The sequence below is a fragment of the Suncus etruscus genome, chromosome 8, assembly GCF_024139225.1.
Source record: "Suncus etruscus isolate mSunEtr1 chromosome 8, mSunEtr1.pri.cur, whole genome shotgun sequence".
Classification (NCBI taxonomy): domain Eukaryota; kingdom Metazoa; phylum Chordata; class Mammalia; order Eulipotyphla; family Soricidae; genus Suncus; species Suncus etruscus.
In genome coordinates, this window is record NC_064855.1 from 96,910,235 (window position 1) to 96,936,471 (window position 26,237).

At 34.4% G+C, this 26,237-nt stretch overlaps 1 protein-coding gene across 1 annotated transcript in view; it reads left to right on the forward strand.

Annotated features, from left to right (window-relative positions):
• The window catches only part of NDFIP2 (Nedd4 family interacting protein 2), a 102,556-nt gene extending 80,476 nt beyond the window's left edge, over positions 1–22,080 (forward strand). The window contains exons 6-10 of the mRNA XM_049778510.1: positions 1,245–1,338; positions 12,580–12,704; positions 17,493–17,559; positions 20,105–20,210; positions 21,038–22,080. Of these exons, the coding sequence (XP_049634467.1) occupies positions 1,245–1,338; positions 12,580–12,704; positions 17,493–17,559; positions 20,105–20,208 (390 nt within the window). The 3' untranslated portion in view covers positions 20,209–20,210; positions 21,038–22,080. The remainder of the gene's footprint in view (positions 1–1,244; positions 1,339–12,579; positions 12,705–17,492; positions 17,560–20,104; positions 20,211–21,037) is intronic.
• The last annotated feature ends 4,157 nt before the right edge of the window (positions 22,081–26,237 follow it).

The window sequence follows — 26,237 nt, forward strand, 5'->3', positions numbered from 1 at the left end:
GACTGTGCTCTGCCACTGAGCTACAACCTTAACTCAGTAACTTTTTGTTTTTACTTAAAAATTTTTACATTGCTATTGGAATTTTATTGGCTAGCTGTACACTAATTTATTTCCTTGGTCTGTCAAGAATTGTGAACAGTCTGGAGTGGATGGGTGCACAGTGGATGGGACCACTGAGTCAGATGAAACTTTGTTATTCATAGCTAGAACTGTAGCCCAGACTAAAATTCACCATGTCATTTCCTGTGTCTCTGTTCCCATAGTAGCTTAAAGAGGGCCAAGTGATGCTTCTTCCACAAGCAGTATGAAATCCAGAATTTATGGAGCCTTGAGTTTTATTTTTAATGGCCAATAAACATACTCTGGAGAGAAAAATCTTTTTCAAAGCTGTCTATTTCCTAAACATACTTGAAATGATAGTTTTGCAAAAATGCAGCCCATGCCTCTCCCTGGATGTCATGCCAGAAATAAGAGGCTCATATTGAATGATTTCTCTGACAATAGCCTTACTATAGATGTTATTTTTTGCTGTTATTTATGTCCTTTAGTAACTACTTAGTATATTATTTCTTAAAAGTGGAAATGATTTTGATACAAATTTGTACTGAATGGAATTGCTGAATCAAAAGGGACATGTGTATGTATATACGTGTGTGCTTTTGTTGCAAGGGAAGCACTAACACCTTGAAACTGCTTTCTCTGAACTTCATCCTAAGCCAGGGTATGTGTATTTTTTTGTTTTTGATCAATTTTGTCAGAAACAGAGATCGTACCTACTTATACTTCCCTCTCTAATTAGTAAAGTTACATTTTCCCATTTGACATTTTGACAGCAATATCACATCATATCTTTCTTGATGTCGTTGTCTTTAATTTGACCTAATTTTTCTTCTACCTATTTGTTTATTCTTTTCCGGCTAGGGAGTGCATACAGAGTAAGATGCTTGACTTGTATGCAGTCACCCTGGCACCACATAAGGTTCCCCAAGCCCCACAAGGAATGATCCCTGAGCATAGAGCCAGGAACAAGAGAGGTGTAGCCTCCCTCCCAAATTCTTTTTTGAAGTTGCCTATGAAAAATTAATACTTGCTAATGTTTTCTGACTACTTAATATTGTAGCTAACATTGTAGTCATGTTTCCCATTTTGTCTGTATCATGAATTGAGGAGTTAGAGTTTATTTAAATTCTTTTTAAGATCAAATTGTATTCCTTGAATGAGATCTAATAATGCTGGTTTTATAGATTCAGGAGGAAGAGTGCACACCAAGAGATGACTTCAGTGATGCAGACCAGCTCAGAGTTGGCAATGATGGCATTTTCATGCTGGCCTTTTTCAGTAAGTGGCCTTTCCTTTTCCCCTTGCTTCTTCCCTTTCATCCTACTTCCTCCACTCCTCTTCCCCTCTCTTTCTCCTTTTCTCTTCCCCTCCTCCCTCCCTTCTCCCTGACTCCTGACTCTGACTCTGCACTGGATCATTCCTGGTGGGGTTTGGAGGACCAAAGCACATACTATTCGGGATCGAATACAGGTTGCTGCATGGAAGGCAAGCCTACCCACTGTACTATCACTCCAGCCCATCCCAGTCTATTTCTAATGTCGATAGTAGTTTTGCCTCTACAATATGTAAATTTCTCAGGTTGTGATATTAAAGTATGATTTCATTATAAAGATTTATAGAATTGAGCATTAATTATGTGTTACAGTAGGTGCTGTTGTACTGATACATGTAAGTATGAACATATTTGAGCTAAATATGTTTATGTTTTGAAAATGCTATACTCCATTCATTCCTCTAGGAAAATGTAGAATGAAACTGAAGACATTTGAGTGTCTTTAAATAAGAAGAAAGGTTGTAAAAGGTGATATATAGGGCAACTGGACAATGACTAAGGAAAAAAAATCATTCTTATTTAGGAGTTGGGGAGTAAGAAGCTAGAAGAGTAGAAACCTAAGTAATATTTTTTAACCTTGCAAGTATTTTTTTCGTTCAAAAAATTGGCCACCAACTGCCAAGTATGACTTTACCATTGAACCACATTTCTTGCCTATTCTCACAAAATTATTAATGCAATATTTGTCTTTTAAAGTATCTAGTTTCTTAGATAGGATTATCATGGTTTTCACTGTCTTTTTATTTTAAAGAAATCTAGCTGGATTTATTAAATTATTAATAAATAAATAATGCATACTATGTATAATCAGTTTTATTTTAAAGAAATGTAGCTGGATTTATAAAATTATTAATACATATGATCAAATACATATTTTACATATAATCAAATTTAGAGCAACAAAATATTAAGAGAACATGACTATCACATTTATTTAAAAGTGTACATTTTTGGGGCCGGGCGGTGGCGCTAAAGGTAAGGTGCCTGCCTTGCCTGCGCTAGCCTTGGATGGACCGCGGTTCGATCCCCCGGTGTCCCATATGGTCCCCCAAGCCAGGAGCAACTTCTGAGCACATAGCCAGAAGTAACCCCTGAGCATTACCGGGTGTGGCCCAAAAACCAAAAACAAAAAGTGTACATTTTTAAAATGACTTTTCTTGACACTGAAGAGTAAAATGTTTAGATAATTTAGGCCACAACTATTAGCAGTGACCAGTTCTCACTATTTCAATTTCTAAAAATGAGACAAAGTGTTACATTCAGTATAGAATATATATACTTCTGAGCTGCCTTTTTTTTTGTTTTGTTTTTGGAAAAGTCATTTATGTTTCCCTCTATTTTGAAATTATTTATTTTATTTCTGAAGAAAAATCTGCTGGAGATTAGAAATAGATAATCACTCAAATATGGATGGGTGAGCCAGTTATATTTTTCTTTTTCTTTTCTTTTTTTTTTTGGAGTTGAATGCGGTTTTTTTCTTTTTCTTTTTTTTAAATATAAATATTTTTATAAATATAAATATATTTTTTTATAATATATTGTATATATATTGTATTCCATTATTGAATAACAATATTTTTTTTTTCTTAACACCACCCATCACCAGTGCAACATTCCCATCACCAATGTCCCAAGTCTCCCTCCTCCTCATCCGACCCCCACCTGTACTCTAAACAGGTTCTCAATTTCCCTCATACATTCTCATTATTAGGACAGTTCAAAATGTAGTTATTTATCCAACTAAACTCATCACTCTTTGTGATGAGTTTCCTGAGGTGAGCTGGAACTTCCAGCTCTTTTCTCTTTTGTGTCTGAAAGTTATTATTGTAAGAATGTCTTTCATTTTTCTTAAAACCCATAAATGTGTGAGACCATTCTGCGTTTTTCTCTCTCTCTCTGACTTATTTCACTCAGCATAATAGATTCCGTGTACATCCATGTATAGGAAAATTTCATGACTTCATCTCTCCTGACAGCTGCATAATATTCCATTGTGTATATGTACCACAGTTTCTTTAGCCATTCGTCTGTTGAAGGGCATCTTCCAGAGTCTTGCTATGGTAAATAGAGCTGCAATGAATATAGGTGTAAGGAAGGGGTTTTTGTATTGTATTTTTGTGTTCCTAGGGTATATTCCTAGGAGTGGTATAGTTGGATCGTATGGGAGCTCGATTTCCAGTTTTTGGAGGAATCTCCATATCGCTTTCCATAAAGGTTGAACTAGACAGCATTCCCACCAGCAGTGGATAAGAGTTCCTTTCTCCCCACATCCCCGCCAACACTGTTTATTCTCATTCTTTGTGATGTGTGCCATTCTCTGGGGTGTGAGGTGGTATCTCATCGTTGTTTTGATTTGCATCTCCCTGATGATTAGTGATGTGGAGCACTTTTTCATGTGTCTTTTGGCCATCTGTATTTCTTTGTCAAAGTGTCTGTTCATTTCTTCTCCCCATTTTTTGATGGGATTAGATGTTTTTTTCTTGTAAAGTTCTGTCAGTGCCTTGTATATTTTGGAGATTAGCCCCTTATCTGATGGGTATTGGGTGAATAGTTTCTCCCACTCAGTGGGTGGCTCTTGTATCCTGGGCACTATTTCCTTTGAGGTGCAGAAGCTTCTCAGCTTAATATATTCCCATCTGTTAATTTCTGCTTTCACTTGCTTGGAGAGTGCAGTTTCTTCCTTGAAGATGCCTTTAGCCTCAATGTCCTGGAGTGTTTTACCTACGTATTGTTCTATATATCTTATGGTTTTGGGGCTGATATCGAGGTCTTTAATCCATTTGGATTTTACCTTCGTACATGATGTTAGCTGGGGGTCTAAGTTCAATTTTTTGCAAGTGGCTACCCAGTTGTGCCAACACCACTTGTTGGCTTTAACATCCGTAAATCTATCAACATAATACACAACATCAACAGCAAGAAAAATAAAAATCACATGATCATATCAATCGACGCAGAGAAAGCATTTGACAAGGTCCAACACCCATTCTTGATCAAAACTCTCAGCAAGATGGGAATGGAAGGAACCTTTCTCAATATAGTTAAGGCCATCTACCACAAGCCAGAGGCAAATATTGTCCTCAATGGAGAAAAACTGAAAGCCTTTCCTCTAAATTCTGGCACAAGACAAGGCTGTCCTCTCTCACCACTCCTATTCAACATAGCACTGGAAGTACTCGCTATAGCGATTAGGCAAGAAAAGGATATCAAGGGAATCCAGATAGGAAAGGAAGAAGTCAAGCTCTCACTGTTTGCAGATGACATGATACTCTACTTAGAAAACCCCAAAGACTCTACCAAAAAGCTTCTAGAAACAATAGACTCATATAGCAAGGTGGCAGGCTACAAAATTAACACACAAAAATCAATGGCCTTTCTATACACCAATACTAATAAGGAAGAAATGGACATTAAGAAAACAACTCCATTCACTATAGTGTCACACAAACTCAAATATCTTGGAATCAACTTGACTAAAAATGTGAAGGACCTATACAAGGAAAACTATAAAACTCTGCTCCAAGAAATAAGAGAGGACACGCGGAAATGGAAGCACATACCCTGCTCATGGATTGGCAGGATTAACATCATTAAAATGGCAATACTCCCCAAAGCACTGTACAGATTTAATGCGATCCCCCTAAAGATACCCATGACATTCTTCAAAGAAGTGGACCAGGCACTTTTGAAATTTATTTGGAACAATAAACACCCTCGAATAGCTAAAGCAATCATTGGGAAAAAGAATATGGGAGGAATTACTTTCCCCAACTTTAAACTTTACTACAAAGCAATAGTTATCAAAACAGCATGGTATTGGAATAAGGACAGGCCCTCAGATCAGTGGAATAAGCTTGAATACTCAGAGAATGTTCCCCAGACATACAATCACCTAATTTTTGATAAAGGAGCAAAAAATCCTAAATGGAACAAAGAAAGCCAGTTATATTTTTCTTCTTAATTTACTAATTTATACTCAGGATAGTAGCAGCTAATGCATATATATGAAATTTACATTTATAGTATCATGATAGTTGATAGTTAAAGTATTTATTTTTTGTGGTTTTAGGGTCACATCTGGTGGGACTACTACTCCTTGCTCATTTCTTTGGGGTACCATGTCATGTTGGGGATCACACATGGTGCTCCCACCTGTAAAGCATGTGCATATGTATCCCTTTGAACTATCTTTGGAGTCCCTGTGAATGGAAACTTGAGCTACAAAAGAATAGTGGATCCTGGGTTTTTCTTTTCCTTAGTTTATATTTCACCTAGTAACCCATTATACTTAGAACAATTTTCTAGTCTTTGGGTACATCTTTATCTGCAGGAACAAGGTTTGATCCATGACTTGGCATATAGTTTCTTGAACACTGAGTCAGGAGAGATCCCTGTGCAACAGTGGGTGATCCCCCCCCAAAAGAAAAACAAAACAAAAAAGCACAAAAAACAAACCTCCTACTTTATTTACTAAAAGTTATATAAACATTTTTTTTGTTTGTTTTGTTTTTGGGCCACACCCGGCATTGCTCAGGGGTTACTCCTGGCTGTCTGCTCAGAAATAGCTCCTGGCAGGCACGGGGGACCATATGGGACACCCGGATTCGAACCAACCACCTTTGGTCCTGGATCGGCTGCTTGCAAAGTGAACGCCGCTGTGCTATCTCTCTGGGCCCATATAAACATTTTCTTAATTGAAAAATAAAAACTTCAAATATATTGTACTTATTTGCATTATACTGTTAGGAATGAAAGCATATACTTTATTTTATCTGATTGTTGACTAAGCTAATATTCTCAATAACTGTATTTCACTAAATTCTTTTATCTTTCATTTAGTCTTTTTTAAAATTGATTTTTTAAAATGTTTCATTGATGTGATTATTTGGTAAAGCATTGAATATTAGTATGTTTAATGTAAATCATCTGGCATTTTACTAAATTATGTTTCTGAAATACATACATCTTAAATTATTTCATGCTTTAAATTAAGACCTGATTTGCCAAGTTATTCATAGTTTTAGGCATATACCATGTTCTGATACGAGTCCCACTACCAGTGTCAACTAACTTCCACTAATGTTCCCACTTTATTTTCTATTTGGTTTTTGGGTCACACCTGGCAGTGTTCAGGGGTTACTCTTGGCTCTATGCTCAGAAATCGCTCCTGGCAGGCTCAGGGGACCAGATGGGATGCCGAGATTCGAACCACCGACCTTTTGCATGCAAGGCAAACACCTTACCTCCATGTTATCTCTCCAGCTTCAAATGCCCCTGCTTTTCTTCCCATCCTCTATTCCACCCCAGCTTGCCTCCTTGCGCATCTTACATGTTATGCACAAATATTGTATCAGTATTATAAAAGTAAAATTGCAAATTATCTTTCTTCTTCATGACTGTTTTCCTAATAGACAATATATATATAGGTTGGTGCTGGAACTTACTTGCGAAATATTTATTTGTAATTACTACCATCTAGTGGCTATTCTACAAATTGCAAGTGCTAAATTTCCATACCTAAGCCATAGTGGTTGTCTTGATTCTGTGATCTGTTTCTGAAATTCATAACTTGATTATTTCTAATTTGATTTATAATTTAAGCATTTAAGTTTTATTAATGTACAAATAAAGCTGCAGTGAATATTGATTAATGTTCAGTTGAAACCTTTCTTTGGTTTAATTTTATCTTTCTTTTTTTTCCCCCACATCCAGCAGTGCTCAGGGGTTACTCTTGGCTCTTTACTCAGGAATTACTCCTGTCAGCTCAGGGAACTATATGGGACGCCACGGATTACACCTGAATTGGCCACTTTCAAGGCAAAACACACTATCTGCTATACTATCACTCCAAGCCCAATTTTTTTTTTATCTTTTTCTGATTTCAGTGTTATGTTTCTGTTTCTTACCTTTCTAATCCTGAAAGTCATCACCTAATTGCATATTCATGTTTACTAAACACGAGGAAAGAATCTCAAATAGTGTTTGTGTTTCTTTTATCCTTTTAGGTGTCACCACAAAATGCTTTATGTTTGCCTAACTTGTGTAAATATATGATCTTATTTTCTTTTGCTTTTTAAGATACATACTTTTTAATAAACTTCCATGAATCACAAAGTTCCAGATTCATTCATGATAGGGTTTTAGGAGTACAGTGTTCCAACAGTAGTCCCTTTACCAATGTCTACTTTCCTCCACTAGTGTCCTCAGTTTCCCTCCTGACCCTCAGTCTGCCTCTATGGCAGACACTTGTTTCTTTTCTTTTTTGTGTGTATTTTAGGCACTGTGGTTGGTTTACAACACTGTTACGATAAGGTATCATGCATTTCATGTTGCTTCTTTTAGCATTGAATCCTTGTCCAGAGTGGCAACTTTCCTCTGTCATTGTCATAGTGGGCCCATTCCTGATGTATACCGCTCTCAGTGGCAAGTTTTCTTACTAAGGACCAGTTCTCCTGATCTTTGTTTCTATCGCGTTTGGGCATTAGTCATTTCCTTACCATGTTCCTTTTTTATTCCATGTCTTCTTTTTTTTTTTTGGTTTTTGGGCCACACCCGGTGACGCTCAGGGGTTACTCCTGACTATGCGCTCAGAGGTCACTCCTGGCTTGGGGGACCATATGGGACGCCGGGGGATCGAACCGCGGTCCGTCCTAGGCTGGCGCAGGCAAGGCAGGCACCTTACCTCCAGCGCCACTGCCCGGCCCTATTCCATGTCTTCTAAGTGAGATCATTATGCCTCTCTCTGACATATTTCACTCAGCATAATTATACACTCCAAATCCATCTGTGTAGCAGCAAGTTGCATGACTTCATCTTCTATTTCTGTTGAGTAGTATTCCATCATGTATATGTACCATATTACTTTATCATCTCATCTGGTCTTGGATTCTTGGGTTGTGTCCAGATTTTAGCTATTGTAAATAGTGCTGCAATGAACATAAGAGTGCAGTCTTTTCAGCCTTTGGGGTATATTCCCAGGCATGAATTGCTGGATTGAATGGAAAAGAGCCCAATGCCTAGGGTTTGTTTTGCTTGGTTGGTTTGGTTTTTGGGTATGCACATGATCACCTAGCTCTAGTCACATTTTATAAAATGAAAATTTTTCATATTTAAGAATTACTTTGCATTTCTAAAATTTTGTTTGTTGACAGTTTTGACTTCAAGAATCTAGGATTGATTGCTTCTGCTCTTTTTGTTTATTTTCTTTTCAGATTTACGCTCTATCTTATAGACCAGGGGTCTCAAACTCGCGGGCTGTTAGCAGCCGGAGGGCTGCTAACATTTTTTATATATATATATATATATATTTTATATACATTTTATATATATATATATTTTTTTTTTTTGTGTGTGATTTTTGGGTCACACCCAGCAGTGCTCAGGGGTTATTCCTGGCTCCAGGCTCAGAAATTGCTCCTGGCAGGCACGGGGGACCACATGGGGCGCCGGGATTCGAACCGATGACCTCCTGCATGAAAGGCAAACGCCTTACCTCCATGCTATCTCTCCGGCCCCTCCATACAACATTTTGTGGCCTGCGGCTGGCCTTCAAATATCACAGTATTAGTGATATTCGCTTACTGAATAATCGCAATAAAAATCGCATTAAACATTCCCATACCCTGAGCAATTCCATTCGGGGTATGCAAACGTTTAATGCGATTTTTTGCGATTTTTTTTCTTACTAATGCGATTTTTCATTGCGAGTATTCGGTAAGCGAAATCCCTTATGTGGCCCTGCCTCACCCTGACTTTGCCTCCTGTTGCCCCCAGGTAAATTGAGTTTGAGACCCCTGTTATAGACAAAGGATCATAAGTATATTTGCTTCATTGATCACCACTTCACTGTTTCCCTGTGTTTAAACAAACTAAAGGTAGTTAGTTATTTGTTGGTTTGCTCAACTTGGCATTACAGAGTGCTAGAGATTGGGCAGTTTAAATATGGAAATTAATTTTTTCAAAGATTGTAGATCAGAAAAAAAGAACTTGGGTGTTGGTTAATATATTTCCTTGTGAAAATTCTCTTCCTGGAATTAGGATATCATCCAGTCTTATTTCTTGACCCTCACATGGCCACTCTCTATTTCTGTGCTTGCGAGGTCCCTTACTTCTCTTCCTGTTTCTTTATAAGGACCAATCTTTTCTTTTTAATTAAATTTAAATTTAATTTAATTTAGTCACCATGAATTAGAAAGTAAATAAAAATTGAGTTTCAGACATACAGTATTTCAACACCGATCCTTCACCACTGTCTTCTTCCCTCCATGAAAGTCCATCCATGTCCACCTCCCTTTTTTTACCCTTCTACCCTACCCACTAGTCTGCCTCTATGAGAGATGCTTTTTTAAAAGTAACATTTGGCCCTATGGTTTATAATACTATTGCTGATAGGGTTTCACACAGAACTTGACTACCTTTCAGCTAGTTGATATGCCTCAGATCGCTCCTGCCTGCTCTGAGGGCTGAGGAGAGAAGTATCTTAAATTGTCATGAAAACAAATATGACACACCAATTGGGAATCTCTACAGTTCTTTAATGGAAATTATTTATTTCAAATGGACATAAAATCAGTTTTGGTTGGTTAGTGTTATTATGTATTTTTCCCATAGCTAACACATATAGTTAAGTATAGAGCAACTGTTTTCAAAAGAATGTTTTATAATGATGAATACAGCCTTTATTTCCACTGTTCATTATGGTCACTACAAGTCACATGTTGAATTCTTGGAAATGTGACTAGTTTAAGAATTTAAATTTTGTATTTGGTTTTAATTAAAATTTTAATAATTTTATAAAGGAAGATGAGTTCCTGGGACAGGAGGAAAAATCAGTGTGACTGGTTATAGCATAGATTATAACAAAATACTGATCAGTAGCTAGATGTAAACAAGAAAAACAGATTAAACAAGCTTTGGGCCAGAGAGGTGGCGCTAGAGGTAAGGCGTCTGCCTTACAAGCACTAGCTTAGGACAAACCGCAGTTTGGTCCCCCAGCGTCCCATATGGTCCCCCAAGCCAGGGGTGATTTCTGAGCACAGAGCCAGGAGTAAAACCTGAGTGTCAAAACAAAAAACAAACAAACAAACAAACAAAAAACCCAAAAGATTCCCAAGCTTTGTTTCCAGTAGTTTTTCCTGAAGGAAAATAGTTTTATTTATAGAAATGTGGGGGTAGATGAAAGGGGGTTGAGAGAGAGAGAGAGAGAGAGAGAGAGAAGGAGGGAGAGAGGAAGGAAACTATAAAATTGTAAGGTAAAGATGTTAAAATACATCACTAGTAGTGATGATGGCTAACATTTTTTTAATAATCGCATAGTTCCAGTTTCTGTACTGTCCTCTACACTCATTATCTCACTCAAAGGAGGCACTTATAGATTAGAGAACACTGAAGTCAGCAGTTCATATACAAGTATTTGAGAGGGTTCATTGTGATTCAAACTCAGGTTTCTCATTTCAGAGCTCCTCCTTCTGATTACCACACTGTATACTATGCAGTCTTGTGAATAACAAAAAAAAAAAAAAAAAAAAAGAAAAGGAAATACTGAAACTAAAAGGCCTTAGTAAGGAACATGGGAATTACTTCAAAGAAATAGTTCACTTAAATTTGTCTTAAAGTGTTTTCTGTTGCTCTTCAGAATTCTGAAAAAAAAAAAAAAAAAGTTAATTTCTTTAGGTAGTTTTCCTGTTCTTCCTCAGGGTTGGTTAAAGTTATTCAGAATTCTAGTGCCTAGGCCCAGAATAGTGTGAAAGCTAGACTAAAATTTTTAAATATTTTATTATGATGACTGCTGACATTTGGTCATTTTTATTTCTTAGAAATTGTGCTTTCTTGGGCCCAGAGAGATAGCACAGCGGTGTTTGCCTTGCAAGCAGCCGATCCAGGACCAAAGGTGGTTGGTTCGAATCCCGGTGTCCCATATGGTCCCCCGTGCCTGCCAGGAGCTATTTCTGAGCAGCCAGCCAGGAGTGACCCCTGAGCACCGCCGGGTGTGGCCCAAAAACCAAAAAAAAAGAAAGAAATTGTGCTTTCTTATATTAAAATATGATATCAGAATGTATTATTTATTATATTAATTATATATTATATTGTTAATATTATTTATTATTATATATTATTTCAGAATAGTTTCAGGTATAAGTCATACAAAATTCATATTTAACTATTTTCGAGTAGGAAATCACTTTACAGAACAGAAAATAGGAAATAAAGATGCACAGGGCTTGTGCACAGGACCTCTTGTGCTATGATCTCTGCTGTTTTTCCACTTGTAACAAAGCCTTCCTTAATTCTTATGTTCATAGCAGGATCCCTTAGCAGTTTTTTTTTTAAATGAACTTTATTACAGAAATCCTCAAATATACATAAAGGAAAGCAATTATATAACAAACCCTTCTATTAATGCACTTCAAACTGATTTAGAGTAATATATTTAACCCAAATTCCATCCTTGCTCTCCTTGCTCTGTTTAAGAATAAAATTACGTTTTTTAGAAGTAAAACTATGTAGAGTATCTGAGGATGTGACTCAGTGATAGATAGAGCACTTGCCTTGGAGACCTTGGATTTAATTTCTGGCACTGTAAAAATAAGTTGTTTTTTTATTTTTTTAAAGACTAGGGAATTGAGGCCTTCTGTTATTATTCCTCCCAACTCATTACCCCCACCTCATATGTTATAAAGATCTTTTTGGTGAGCTAAGTATTGAATTTAGTCTTTCCTGAAATTTGGGGTTGAGGAGCGTCCCTGGTAGAAGGAAACAGGTTTGTAAGGTAGGAGAGAAGACACAATGAATATTATCTGCTTTGGAAACTATAATTTATTTGATCATCTTTAATATTCTCTCTTTATAAAATCATATTGGTTAGCTAAACTTTTAGCTTAGGCTAAGCTTTTTTGTGGGAATTTATGAAAACTATTTATGACTTTGGTTTTTGGTTGGCTAAAAAAATGCAGTTTTACCCAAAGATCCAAGTTTTAGAAAATTGATACCTATACCCAAACCAAAACCAAACTTATTCATTTATTGATGTAGATAGTAAATAGCTAATATATTCTGTAAACTATAACTATAGTTGAAAGAATATTTGATTGAAACTGCTATTTCGCTAAGCAATAAAACGTTGTATGCTGCTTAATTTGTTTCCAATGTGTGTTTTTTAAAAAAAAAACTCTTCTCTTTTTTTTCAGTGGCATTTATTTTCAACTGGCTTGGATTTTGTTTGTCCTTCTGTATCACCAATACCATAGCTGGAAGGTATGGTGCTATTTGTGGATTTGGACTTTCCTTGATCAAATGGATCCTTATTGTCAGAGTGAGTGTTTTTTTATGATCTCTATTGCTTTTATCCTAAATAAAATATCTGACATTGCCTGAGTAGTTCATAAATGCTCAATTTATGTATATATCAGTTAAATTATTTTGAAACTTAATTTTATTACTATATTTATTGTAGTGACTTCTGGGATATAAACATTTTTATAGCCTGATATGTGAGCTAATTAATCATAAGAAGGGCTTTATAATTAGAAAAATTTGAGTTTGAACTCATCTGAGTGGTGTGTGTGTGTGTGTGTGTGTGTCTGTGTGAACTCATCTGAGTGTGGTGTGTGTGTATGTTGGGGCCACACCCAGTTTGCTTGCAGTGGTCCTCAAACTATGGCCCACGGCACATGTTGTATTTGTATTTGTTTTGTTTCTTCATTGCAAAATAAGATATATGCAGTGTGCATAAGAATTCGTTCATAAGTTTTGTTTTTACTATAGTCAGACCCTCCAGTGGTCTGAGGGACAGTGAACTGGCCCCCTGTTTAAAAAATTTGAGGACCCCTGGAGAGGCTACTCCTGGCTCAGTGTTCGGGAGTAGCTCCTGGTAGTTCGAGGAGACCATGTGATACAGGTATCAAACCATGATGTCACTTTTTTATATCTATAAGTTTTTTTTAATTATCCTAAGTATCAGTTTTCTGATGATAAGTAGGAGTTTGGTAAGATAATAGAAATAATATAATTTATACAGGATCTACAAAAATGTATGTACCCATTTACTTTGCTTAAGATATGCCGTTGGCTTACCTAAAGATAACATTTTTCTATTTGTAAGATTATCATAGACTTAAATATCTTCTCTCTTTTACTAACTTTAAGAGCTATGAGTAAGGTTTCAACTTTTAGGTGACTATCAGACCTCTTTTTGTACAATTGTCCCCCAGAATAATTTCTCTTAAGCTATTTTCTCATTTCTTTGTTCTTATAAATCAGCCTGTCTTTACTTTTTTTAATTTACAAGATACTGTGTGGGAAGACAAAAAGTCCTTTTCTTCCTTATCTCAGAAACTTTTATAGTACCTAAATATTCTGTGAAAGTTATATAGACCTTAACATTGTTAACATACTTTTCCCCAGTCTCTTGAATTTTTATTTATTCTATTTAAGGATTTAAGGGCATTTTTAAGTTCTCTTTTACATAGCCCTTTCCCCCTACTTTTTTGGGGAGACCTAGGAGAGAAATCAAGGATAAACGTGTAGGGGTCAGGGAATAGACTTTAGCAGTTAGGGCGCATGTTGTCTTCATCCTCGGCACCACAGGACTTACTGAGCATTTTAGGGTATATTCCCAGAGGGCTCTGAGCACTTCCAGGGTCTTGTAGGTAGTTTCTGGCACCACAGGGTATGAGCAAGTACTTCATTGTACCTGAGCTCATTGTACCTGAGCATTGAATGGAACCAAAGGGTACAGAGTAACATAATAGCCATTTTGTTAAATGAGTCGCTAAAAAGTTATCCCCACATCAAGTGCTATTATACAATTACTAAAATTTCTATAAAGCATATTTATTTTTTCTTAATTCCTAGTTGAATAAATACAATCAGAATCAGTAGAACTCCAGGATTAGTATTCCACTTGTTCTTAAAATGCTTCAGATTAGGTGCCTGTGCATGATTTGAATGCTAAATTCTAGTTAACTCTATGAATGATGTAGTGGCAATCAAGACTTCATTGATGATGAAAATGAAACTAAGGATGTCTGTAACTTGCTTAGTAGGCTGTTTATGGGTTAGTTTGTTTATGGATTAGAATCTTGGTCTGAATTCAAAGCAATTCCCCTGATACGCTGCCTCTGTGCCATATGCTTTGACTTTTATTCTAATGATTTGAGCCATAAATGCTCATTGAAGTTTGGTGCTGAAAGGAAGATTTTTTTTTCCCTCTAGAGCTGGTTATTTCCTTTATTAGATAATAAGTGGTTTAGAAATTGCGTTGCTTGCTCTTTTTTCTTTTGCTTCTGAGTTACAATAAGCCACACAAAATTTATTGTAAATATTTTAGCCCAAGGTTCTGAGCTTATTATCCTGCCCAACATTTTGATATTTTTTATTTCTTTAAAAGTGCATTTGTTTTATTAAAAATTCTTCCAAATTTTTGATGTTTTATTTCTTTAAAATGCATTTGTTCTATTAAAAATGATGCTCCAAATTTTTTAAAAATGATTTGTTTTACTCAAGTAAAAGCAGTGTATTTTAAAATAGCTAGACAGATAAAATGATGGCATTAATAAAAAAAAACAGATAAATTCCCATTAATTATTTTGAAGTTTTGACTTTACAGCTTATGATTGATTGAGCAGTAATAATTGATTGAAGAGCAGTAATAATGTCTTCTTAATCTTAAGATATTAGCATTTAAAATTATTTTTTGATATCTATTGAGCCACATAGACTCCTTTTTATATTGAGTCTATCTTTTGATTTTAAGGTGAACATAATTATATTCTTTATTTTAAGAAAGAATAGATTGATTAGGGCCCGGAGAGATAGCACAGCATCGTTTGCCTTGCAAGCAGCCGATTCAGGACGAAAGGTGGTTGGTTCAAATCCCGGTGTCCCATATGGTCCCCTGTGCCCGCCAGGAGCTATTTCTGAGCAGACAGCCAGGAGTAACCCCTGAGCATCACCAGGTGTAGCCCCCCAAAACAATAAAAAAAAAAAGAAAGAAAAGATTGAATAGATTTAGGTGTTTTTGATCAAGAATGACATTGTTCTTAATTTTCGGTTTTCCTCTTGTTAAGTAATATATAGTAAAAATTAGTAAATTTAAAATGTATTGCTGTAGTTCTTTGGTCCCTTTTCTAAGATCTTTTTTTTTTAATATATATTTTATTTAAATACCTTGATTACATACATGATTGTGTTTGGGTTTCAGTCATGTAAAGAACACCACCCATCACCAGTGCAACGTTCCCATCACCAATGTCCCAAATCTCCCTCCTCCCCACCCGACCCCCGCCTGTACTCTAGACAGGCTTTTCATTTCCCTCATACATTCTCATTATTAGGACAGTTCAAAATGTAGTTATTTCTCTAACTAAACTCATCACTCTTTGTGGTGAGCTTCTTGAGGTGAGCTGTAACTTCCAGCTCTTTTCTCTTTTGTGTCTGAAAATTATTATTGCAAGAATGTCTTTCATTTTTCTTAAAACCCATAGATGAGTGAGACCATTCTGCGTCTGCGTTCTAAGATCTTTTTAAAACCTATCTGAAAAGCTTTTATTTCTATTTATTATTTGGCATTTATATCTTTGTTTATCTTATTTCAGAAGCTATGGTTTTCTAATAATAAGTTTTCTTTTCTTTTCTTTTCTTTTCTTTTTTCTTTTTTTTTTTTGGTTTTTCTGTTCTGGTTCACACCTGGCAGCTCTCAGAGGTCACTCCTGGCTCTATGCTCAGAAATCGCTCCTGGCAGGCTCAGGGGACCAGATGGGATGCTGGGATTCGAACCACCAACCTTTTGCATGCAAAGCAAACGCCTTACCTCCATGCTATCTCTCCAGCCCCTAATAATAAGTTTTCATTGAATATATTTTAAAAGTATGGCATTATGTGGGGCTTGTATCTTTACTGATACTTTGAAATTTTTAATTTTTGAAATTTCTACAACTCTACTCCTGTAATTTAGATCATAGTTTATTGTAAATATTTTCCATGAAAATACATTAAAGTATTAAAGAGAAATGATATCTGTTTCATGCCATTGTTTCTTAGTATGTTCCTTAGTAGTGTTTATAAACTGTGCAGTTTGTATGGTGATTACTATTACTATGGTTATTACTATGGTTTGGAGCTATAAGTTTTTACATAATTGACCATTAAATTGTTGGAAATAATTACCTATAAAATTGGAGCTAAGTGCATATATAAGTTTAAATTTGTATTTTAGCAAATGATTGTTATTTAAATCAGATTCAGTTTGGGTTCGTCAGTGGAGCACAATAAATAAAACAAGCTCATTTTTAGTATTTTTGGATTTATATAAATACTAAAAATAATAAGTACCTAATTTTGGTGCTAGAGAGAGGGCGGTGGGGGAAAATAAATGAAGTAACTCTGAGGCAAATTAGATTGATTTAAAACACCATTTAAAATAAATTATATCTAGAAATTTATATCAAGGAAGGAATATCTCTCTGCACTATTGTCCAACCCTGCCTTCCGTCTGCTTGTTCCAATTCTTAATTTTCAGCAAATGTAAAACTGCTTACTATGGCCTGTAAAAGGAACTGTTGAAATGCCACTTCAAGGTTCATTTAGCTGTTCTGTGCTCACTGTTGGGAACTGAGTACTGGAGCATATAGCTTAAAAATAAAAAGACTAATGAATTGAGAGTCTTTATGTGCCTAGTATTCTTGGCAGTGATTAACAGTGGGGGGTGTACAGAAGGTCAAAAGCTCTTCTTTTGGGAGGTCAGCAGAACATCCCCATCTGATAAGATTAAACTAATGTGGCTTTTGGTGTTAATATCTGAAGCAGCAGGTTGCTCTAGTCTGATCTGGATGGTAGTTGTTGCTTTGAGAGATTATGAAAAAAGAACTGATGTGAACGAACTCTTTAATGAGAAAATGTTGGATTCAGATATGGCATTTGACTTACTTTTCTTGCATTCTTTTTAACTTTAGTCAAAAAATATTGTATCAATTTATTCTTACAAGAGATTTTTTTCTATGTGTCTAGTTTTTATTTTTGTAATGTTTTTGAATGTTAAAGATTGCTCTAAATCATTATTGAAATATACAAATACAGTTAATATATTTATGCTTATTCCTAGTTTTCTGATTATTTTACTGGATATTTCAATGGACAATATTGGCTGTGGTGGATATTTCTTGTTCTTGGTAAGTTCATTCTGAATGCATTTCATTTTGGTTAATTTTTATTTAACTTTGATGTTTACTAAAATTAAATTGTAAAATATAAATGAATTCTGTTGCAATTTATATGGAAATAATTTTCCTGATCTTAAGTTCTCATTTCCAAATAGTTGCTATCATCTAAGCTGTTCAAATAATTGATAGAACACTCCAGATTTCTAAGGTTTAAAAACTAGGGCCTGTCAATCCAAAGAATTAGTTTATACATGAGAATTGAATTATTCTGGCAAAGCAGAAAATTTGAACATGATTAAAATAACTTTTTCAGGATATGTCTTTAAATTATGTAGGCATTATTTCATGATTTTAGGAGAGCTGAGAATAGGATAGTTTGAATGTTCAATCCATTCTTTTATTTTTGGATCACGGAAACATTCCTTATACTTTTGAAATGTGCCTGCATTAATCATTAATCAGTCAGGCATTAGGAAAGACTTCATGCCTAGTGATCACAGAAATACTGCTGTGTTGTCTTTTACAAGGTATGTCTTTTATTAATATTTATGAATTTTATGGATTTCTAATTTTCCCTATGTTTTTCAGTTTAGATACCTGGTAATTAAGTTAATCTTAAAATCATATTATTTCTTTAGCACATATTTCAAATTTATTTACTGCTATAAAGAACACATTTTACTTCTACTTCATTTATAAGTTCCATGTTTCCCTAGTAAAATAATTGTACCAGAAAATAATAGAATTCAGTAGGTGGCAGTCTTCTCTTTGAGTTATTATTTAGTCATGTCATTGGATCTTTAGGATCTTTGGGTAAACATTCATAGTATTAGCTAAGGTCACTAAGACCCTGGATTCTTTCTCTCAAATTATAGTGAAATGTGACTTTTGGGAAGTCAGACTTAAACAAGGGTCTCAACATCTCTATGCTATTAATTGTGTTCTGATTGCTGGATTTTGTTCTTGGTTTTGATTTTTTTTTTTACTTAAAAGTAAGTAGTGAATATATAAAGGAATATCTGAACTATGATATGTTTATGCACAATAAATTAATAATGTTGCTTGTATATTTTACTAAGGTATTAAAGACTTCTAGGAAGACTTACTAGAAGTAGAATGCAGTCAACTCCAGTTCTGTATTAGAGTCATAATCTTATATTTACCTGGCAATTTGAAATTTAACCCACGATTAAAAGTTTCCTTATTCTCTCAATGATTGGTTTCTAGATAGAAATTGGCTTGTTTTAAAACAGAAATGTTTAACCAGAAAAAAATATATCTTAAAACAATTGACTTCATGACAAAAGAAGAGATTTTACAAATAGTTTTGGTTAGCACTATTTCAACAGTACTTTTCGTATTTAAATCACAATACCATTATCTGAGAACTGATTCTGGAAAGGTATAAGGGTAGAATTCAGAGCAGAGCCACAAATGGAAGGAGTTAGGATGAGGGACACAGATGGAATTCAGTTTAGAAGAAACTTAGATCTTTTTTTTCAGTCAGTATTTGATTATCTCTTCTATCTTTTCTCTTAATTTATGATAAAACAATGTTTAAAAACTTATCTTTCAATTACTGTTTTGAAGTTGGGGTACAAATTTAATTTGGAATTTTTAATTTTAAATTGATATTTTTCTTTTAGGTGAGGAAAGTTTTGCATATATAGCATATTTTCAACTTTTGTTTTAATCGCCTACCATTACCTGGTTAAATATTTACCAGCTAATAAATGTTTCCCTTAGAATTGGATGCTTAAATATATATCAAAAGCTTAACTCTACTAATAACAACAATGCTACTTATACTTAGGTAATATTTTTTATCTGAAACTTGGAAGTAAATTTTACAGGCATTGTTTTCTTAGACGCCTTGATGTAAATAGTCGTTATTTAATTATAGTATTTTACAGAGGAGAAAACTGAAAATGAATAAGATATAGTAAAAATATTTAAGAAATCAGAGTAGCCCTTTCCCAGTATTCTTTCCTGGTTCCTCATATGTATTATTATAAGTTAGTCTTTTACTATAATTGAAAATAAGAATTAATAATTAAATTAAATAATGCATCCTTTTTTAAAATTTTATAGATGGCAGGTAGTTGATATTGTTAATCTAGAGGTTTTATCTCATTACTATTAACTATATGTATACTGCATTCTTTTTTGAGTACTTTTGATAAATTATATCAATTGAAATTTTTAAAAAATGGGATGTCTATGGGATGGATCCTAATGAATTAGGATCTATTAAATTATTTAATATTTATTTTTGTATAACTTGTTTTTCATGGTAGGCTTACATTAGTATTTATACTTTGGGTTTCAATACATTTTTTAGTGTATTTCTTATGTATTTTCCTTATACCTAGTATGTAAACTTTATTGTTTGTATTTCTTTTTGATAGTCTTTATAGTATTTAAGTGTAGTATGAGTTAAGTCTTATAGATTGAATCCCCTAAACTCAGAAGATTTTGTTTATAATTACCTTTTAAGTTGATTGTGCCCTCTCTCTGTAGAAGAGCCTAACATATTTTATTTCAACTGGCTCAGGTTTGCTCCTTTTCTTCAGAGGATTTGTTAATTATCTGAAAGTCAGAAACATGTCTGAAAGTATGGCAGCTACTCATAGAACACGTTATTTCTTCTTACTATAGAGGTAAGAAATATTAATATATCAAGTATTTATTCAGTTTATCCTATTTAGCTCACAAATATCAAATGCTTAATGTATACTTGAGTTATTCATTTGAATTCAGTATATCTAAAGTATTTCTATGTTGTCAGCCAGCTTATTGATATTTAATGTTACTTTGTAAGAACTTTTAGATCTTTAAAATAAATTTCGTAATTTAAAATAAGTATATAAAACATGTGTCACTTGAAACTGAATCAGATATTTAAAAAAATTGTTTAGAAATTGAACATAGAGTATATGCAAAGTAATCACCTGCACAAAATCTGACAGCTTTAAAATATGTTACATTGTAAAGTTTTCTTCCCCCAGAAAAATGTTCCTTTTTCTTCTTAACTTGTAAAGTCTTTGCTAGCACTGACCCCTTAAGAATTTGTAATAGGGTCTGGGGAGATCGTGGGGTAGGGCATTTGCCTTGCATGCTGCCAGGTTTGGTCCTTGGCATCCCAAATGGTCCCACCAAGCCTGCCAAGATTAATTCCTGAGTGCAAACAAAGCCAGGAGGAAAAATCCTGAGCATTACTGGGTGTGGCCCAGCCCCCCAAGAATTTATAATATTAACTGTTAAGATAAAAGGCAAGGTAATTTTGCTACTTTAAATTATAAACTGAACTTTCACTGTGATTATCTCGGCTTATATATAGAATATATTTTGCTTTATGCTACTTTATTGAAAGAATATATTAATAATGCTATAAAAGGAGTGCTTATTATTATTTATATATATCCCATTAATATATATTTTATTGTTTATACATCTTAATACTTCACAATTCTTTCTTTGTCCTTAGATTACATCGATAAGACATTCCTTTCTTACCAATGTGAAATTTCCAGATCATCTGTAAACCTACAACTTTAATAAGATAGAAGATTATGGATAACTGAAGTTAAATTAGTGAATAAAAGATAACATCAAAATCCAATGCAGGGTGGTTTATTTTTAAAAAGCAATTTCTGTGCATTCTTTTAAATATTTGTATTTTATTTGTTTTGCACATTTGCATATGTGCCCAATTTAAAGATTTGCTTATTAAACTTGATAGAAAGCTCTAAAATCTAGCAGTAAAAAAAGTCTAGCCGTAAAATCCACATTTGGTTCATCAGTGTTTGATATAATTGGAAGAGCTGAGTGATAAAGCCTTCCAGCATGTAAATGCCATTGACTGCTGACCTGTCATTTAGTAAAATAAAATGAAATTATTAACCATGTCATATGTTTTAGTTTCTGGCTCTTAGATCAGTCTAGGTAATATACTTGAAACATCCTTTGGTATCTGTAAAAAATTTTGCAGCCTGCAGTACTGATTATTAGAAAAGCTTTGTCATATTTTTGAACAGGATATTTACATCATTATTTAGGAAATCATATTGTGTAAATAATCGTGCGTAAATTACTTTCTGCCTTTTCCTAGAAATTGTGTCTAGATATCTGTTCATTAATTTTAAATTAAGTGAGCTTAATATATATAGAACATTTGGGTCTTAAAGCTAGAGTTCTTCTCAGATAAATTTTTTTTAAAACAAATAGAGTATTACACATGTCTTTTTAAAGAAAGTTACTTTTTTTCTTTGAAGGGACATGCCAATTTTAGGGATTTTCAGAGGAGTGGCTTGGTTTTAGCATTGATTATTTTAAAGAATTTTACAGGAAGAAATTCTCTTAGTTAACTATATTTATTTCATTTTAAGACATTTTTTGAAATTAATTTTCTGAATAAGATATTCTCTTTTGCTTGTCTTTTAAAAAGCCAATAAAGTATCAGCAGCATTGTAATTTTTTCTTTCATTGTTTAATTTGTTAAACTTGGCAAATAAAAGCTTCTGTTCATAACTTCTTGCTTTTTGATTATAAATTTAATTTATAAAAAATTAAATTCCTATTTGAGATATGGAAAGTGATCCGTTTTCAAGTTAAGGCAATGCTTTTACAGAAAATAAGGATGTGAAATGTGTGTGTGTGCTTTGAGAGTATGCCTGTCTATGATCATTATTACAACTGGAAACTACCTTTGTAAGCTGCTACATTTTGCAAATAATTTCATCTCATCTCATCTGCTTTACCTTTATTGCTTTGCTTTTGAATGCCAACATTAGGCATGCTGGGAATTATGCCATCCTTTAAATGTAAAATTGCTTAATACAGCTATATGAAGTAATAGAAAATCAATTGCTTGTTTAATACCAGATATTACCAAAAGAGACATCTAAAACTATTTGGGGACATTTTTCTGTTTCTGAAAAAGTTAAACTTATTATACTTTATAACTTCTTTTATATTTCTCTGTATTTTCTGATTTACTTTATTGTCTTTGATAAATAAAACATACAGTTTTGTTTTGCTAATGGAGCCTCCTAGTTTTTGTTTTCGCTTTTCCCTATATAGAATTTTTTTTTTTCTCTTGAGTAAAGTACCTGTCTTATACCCCCTGAAGCAAAGCAACAGTTGGGAGTAAAGGAAAAAATGTATTTGTTTAATTTGGAAATTAAAATTAGCATATATCATAAAAACATAAACTCATGCAACATCTTAATTTTATACAAGCCTATGCTGTTATTTTAATAATTTATTTTTTTCCTGATCACACCCAGAGGTGCTCAGGGCTCGCTCCTGACAGTGCTTAAGGGACCCATATGGGTGCCAGGGATGAGCCCAGGTTGGCTTCATACAATGCAAGTCTATTTCCCTGCTATATTATCCAGCTCTTTCTTTAATTATTTAAAAATACTAGGTATCTAATATCAATTTATTAATTTTTATTAATAAAATTAATTTTTAATTTTCTTGTCCTCTAGGTACATTATTATATATATTTTTTATTTAAGCACCATGATTACATACATGATTGTAGTTGGGTTTCAGTCATAAAAAGAACACTTCCTCCTTCACCAGTGCAACTTCTTTTTAAACTTTTTTTAATTTTCTATGGTGCTTATGAATCACACCTAGCTCAGTGTTACAGAGGGTTCATGTAGGGCCGGGGATCAAACTCTGACATGCACTGAAATGTACTCCCTAGAGGTCCTTTGAACTATCTATAATCTTAGCAGATAATTTATCAACTAAGTTAAAAAAATTAACTTTTTTTGATCTTTTTTGTTGTTTTTATACTTGATTTCTGAATATAGCATGCAACTTTTGATCCAAAACGAAACCTAACTTTTTGTTCGTTCAGTTCCACACCTGGCACTTGTGGAGATATTCCTGCCATGGTGCTATGCAGTCACTTCTGGTGGTGCCAGTACTGGACCCAGGACTCCTTCATGCAAAGAGTACACTATAGTCCTTTCAAGCATTGGCTTGGCCTCAACATCACATTTTCCTTTGAATTTCTCCCTTCAGTTCAAATGAGGAATCAGTGTAATTTCTCAAACCATACATCACCTTCCATATTGATCCTGCATAGTTCTCTTCATTTCCTGTGAACTTGAGTAGAAGAGCTGCCATTGTGGTTAGGGTGTATTTCCACCTTTGTTCTTTGCTTAAAGATTGAAAAATCATGACTGGGATGTATGTCTAAATTTTTGAATGGATGTGACTGGATCTTGGCGTTTAATGCAAAAGAATATTAAAATATTTTATTTTGGGGGACAGACTGGTGGTGCAAGGGGTAAGGCAGCTGCCTTGTCGGTTCTAGCCTAGAATGGACCTTGGTTCCATTCCCCCAGCGTCCCATATGTTCCCCCAAGCCAGGAACGATTTCTGAGCGCATAGCCAGGAGTAACCCCTGAGTGTCACTTGGTGTGACCCAAAAACCAAAAAAAAAAAAAAAAAATCATTTTGTGTGCTGGGCACACCTGGCAATGCTCAGGGGTAACTTTGACTTTGCCTCAGGAATCACTTCTGGTGGTGCTCATGAGACCATATGGATGTTGAGGTCTGGCCATGCAAAAAGCAAGCAATGTACTTGCTGTATTAGCTCTTTATTCCCCTAAAATATTTCTTATTTAGAAGAAACCAGTATGCTAAGAATGATCATTCTTATATGTTTATGATAAACTGATTTTTAAGATAAATTTATTTCTGTGTTCATGATAGAACTGAGAATCTATATTTAAAATTAAAGGTATCTTGTTAACATGGTTAAAATGAAAATATTTAATGGAAAAATATTTAATAGAAATATTAAATATAGAAATAGAAAAAATTAATAGAAATATTTTAATGTAATAGAAAAATATTAGTCCAATTCCATTGCTTTTGAGTCAGTGATATTCCCTTTCTTTTTTTTTTTTTTTTTGTTAATATGTTAACCACTATTAGGAAAATCTCTCAGTAGGAAAAAAGGAAAAAAGAAGTGAAAAAAATTTCAGTAAGTTTGGTCAATCGATTGTTCATTGATTTGTTTTAAGGCCCTGCTTGATGGTGCTCAGGGGTTACTCCTGACAGGTTTAGGGGACCATGTGGGATCCAGGAATTGAACTCAGATTAGCTCTTGCAATGCAAATGCCCTAGCCATTGTACTAGTATTTTGGCCCACTCATCCCTATGTTTTTGACTTCATTAAATGGTGCCTCCTTGTATCCTTAAGTGTTTTAATTAAATGTTTTTATCAGTACATAACCATTTTATGACATAACTGTCCTAAGAAGTAGCTGCATATATACCCTGGTCTATAAGAGAACAAACTGAAGGGGTAGGGTGGGAGCTAATTACTGTCACTGCTTTTCCAGAGCATGTCTATAACCAGTATACACACATCATAATCCTCACACACACCACCACATATTGCATCAGAATTATTTCAGCTAATGGTAAATAATCTGGATAAGAGAATATCAAACTGCATTAAATGTCATTTTAATGGTTTGTTAGCTTTAACTTCAAATATTGAGAAATGCTAATTTTAAAATTTTATTAAAAAAATTTTTTTTTGGTTTTTGGACCACACCCAGTGACACTCAGGGATTACTCCTGGCTACATGCTCAGAAATTGTTCCTGGTTTGGGGGACCATATAAAAAGTTTTTAAATTAAATAATTGCTATACAGAATTATTGATAATTGCGTTTTAGGCAGTGTTTGAACACCAATCCCTCTACCAGTGTCTGCTTTGCCAGTGTTCCTGGTTCCCTCCTTTCCCTTTATCCCCTCCCCTTGCTTGCCAGATCCATTTCAAAATTCTGTAGTTATAGTTTAAATCTCATGTTTTCGTAATCATGGTACTTAAATAAAGATATTATATTTTAAAAAATCTCATGTTTTCAGTGCTGCTGAGTCTGTTCTTTGACTATAAGCTGTATCACTCCCCAGTATAACCAAAGTCCCATTCCATTTCTCAGTTACTTCCCTTTCTCATCTTCCCCTTTTGATTTATTTTCTTCTCTGTCCTCCATGTATTCTGGGGTCAAGGGTGATCTTGGCATTCCCTCCACCACCACTTTGTTACATTATATTTTCTAGTCTGTATACCACAGTCAACCAAGTGAGATCAATCTTTGTCCTTCTGATATATTTCAGTTTACATATCTTCAAGTTTTAACTAGGTTGCAGCAAATGGTATTTTGTCCTTCCTTACAGCTGCATAGTTTTCCATTGTGTATATAATATATACCAGCTTTCATAATCCACTCATTTCGCATTGGACACCTAGGTTGATTCCGTATGTTAGCTACTGTAGTAAGAGCAGCAATGAATTATGGTGTGTGTATGTTCTTTTGAGTTGCTGGATCATATGCAGCTCACTTTTAAGTTTACTGAGAATTTGCCATACTTTTCCCACAGGTCCTGAACCAGACAACATTCCCACCAAAAGTGCATGAGAGTTCCTTTTTCACCACATCCCTGCCAGCTTATTCCAGTTTTTTCCCCTTGAAATTTTGGTTTGTTGTAATCGTAAAAGAAATTTTTTGGGGGGTAACACCATGCCTTCCCAAATTGTTCACAATAGTCATCTCAGGCATTGAGTGAGCACCAATCCTGCCACCAGTGTGACCATTTCTTCACCAATGTCCCCAATTTATCACCCATCACACCAGCTTGCCCCCTTAC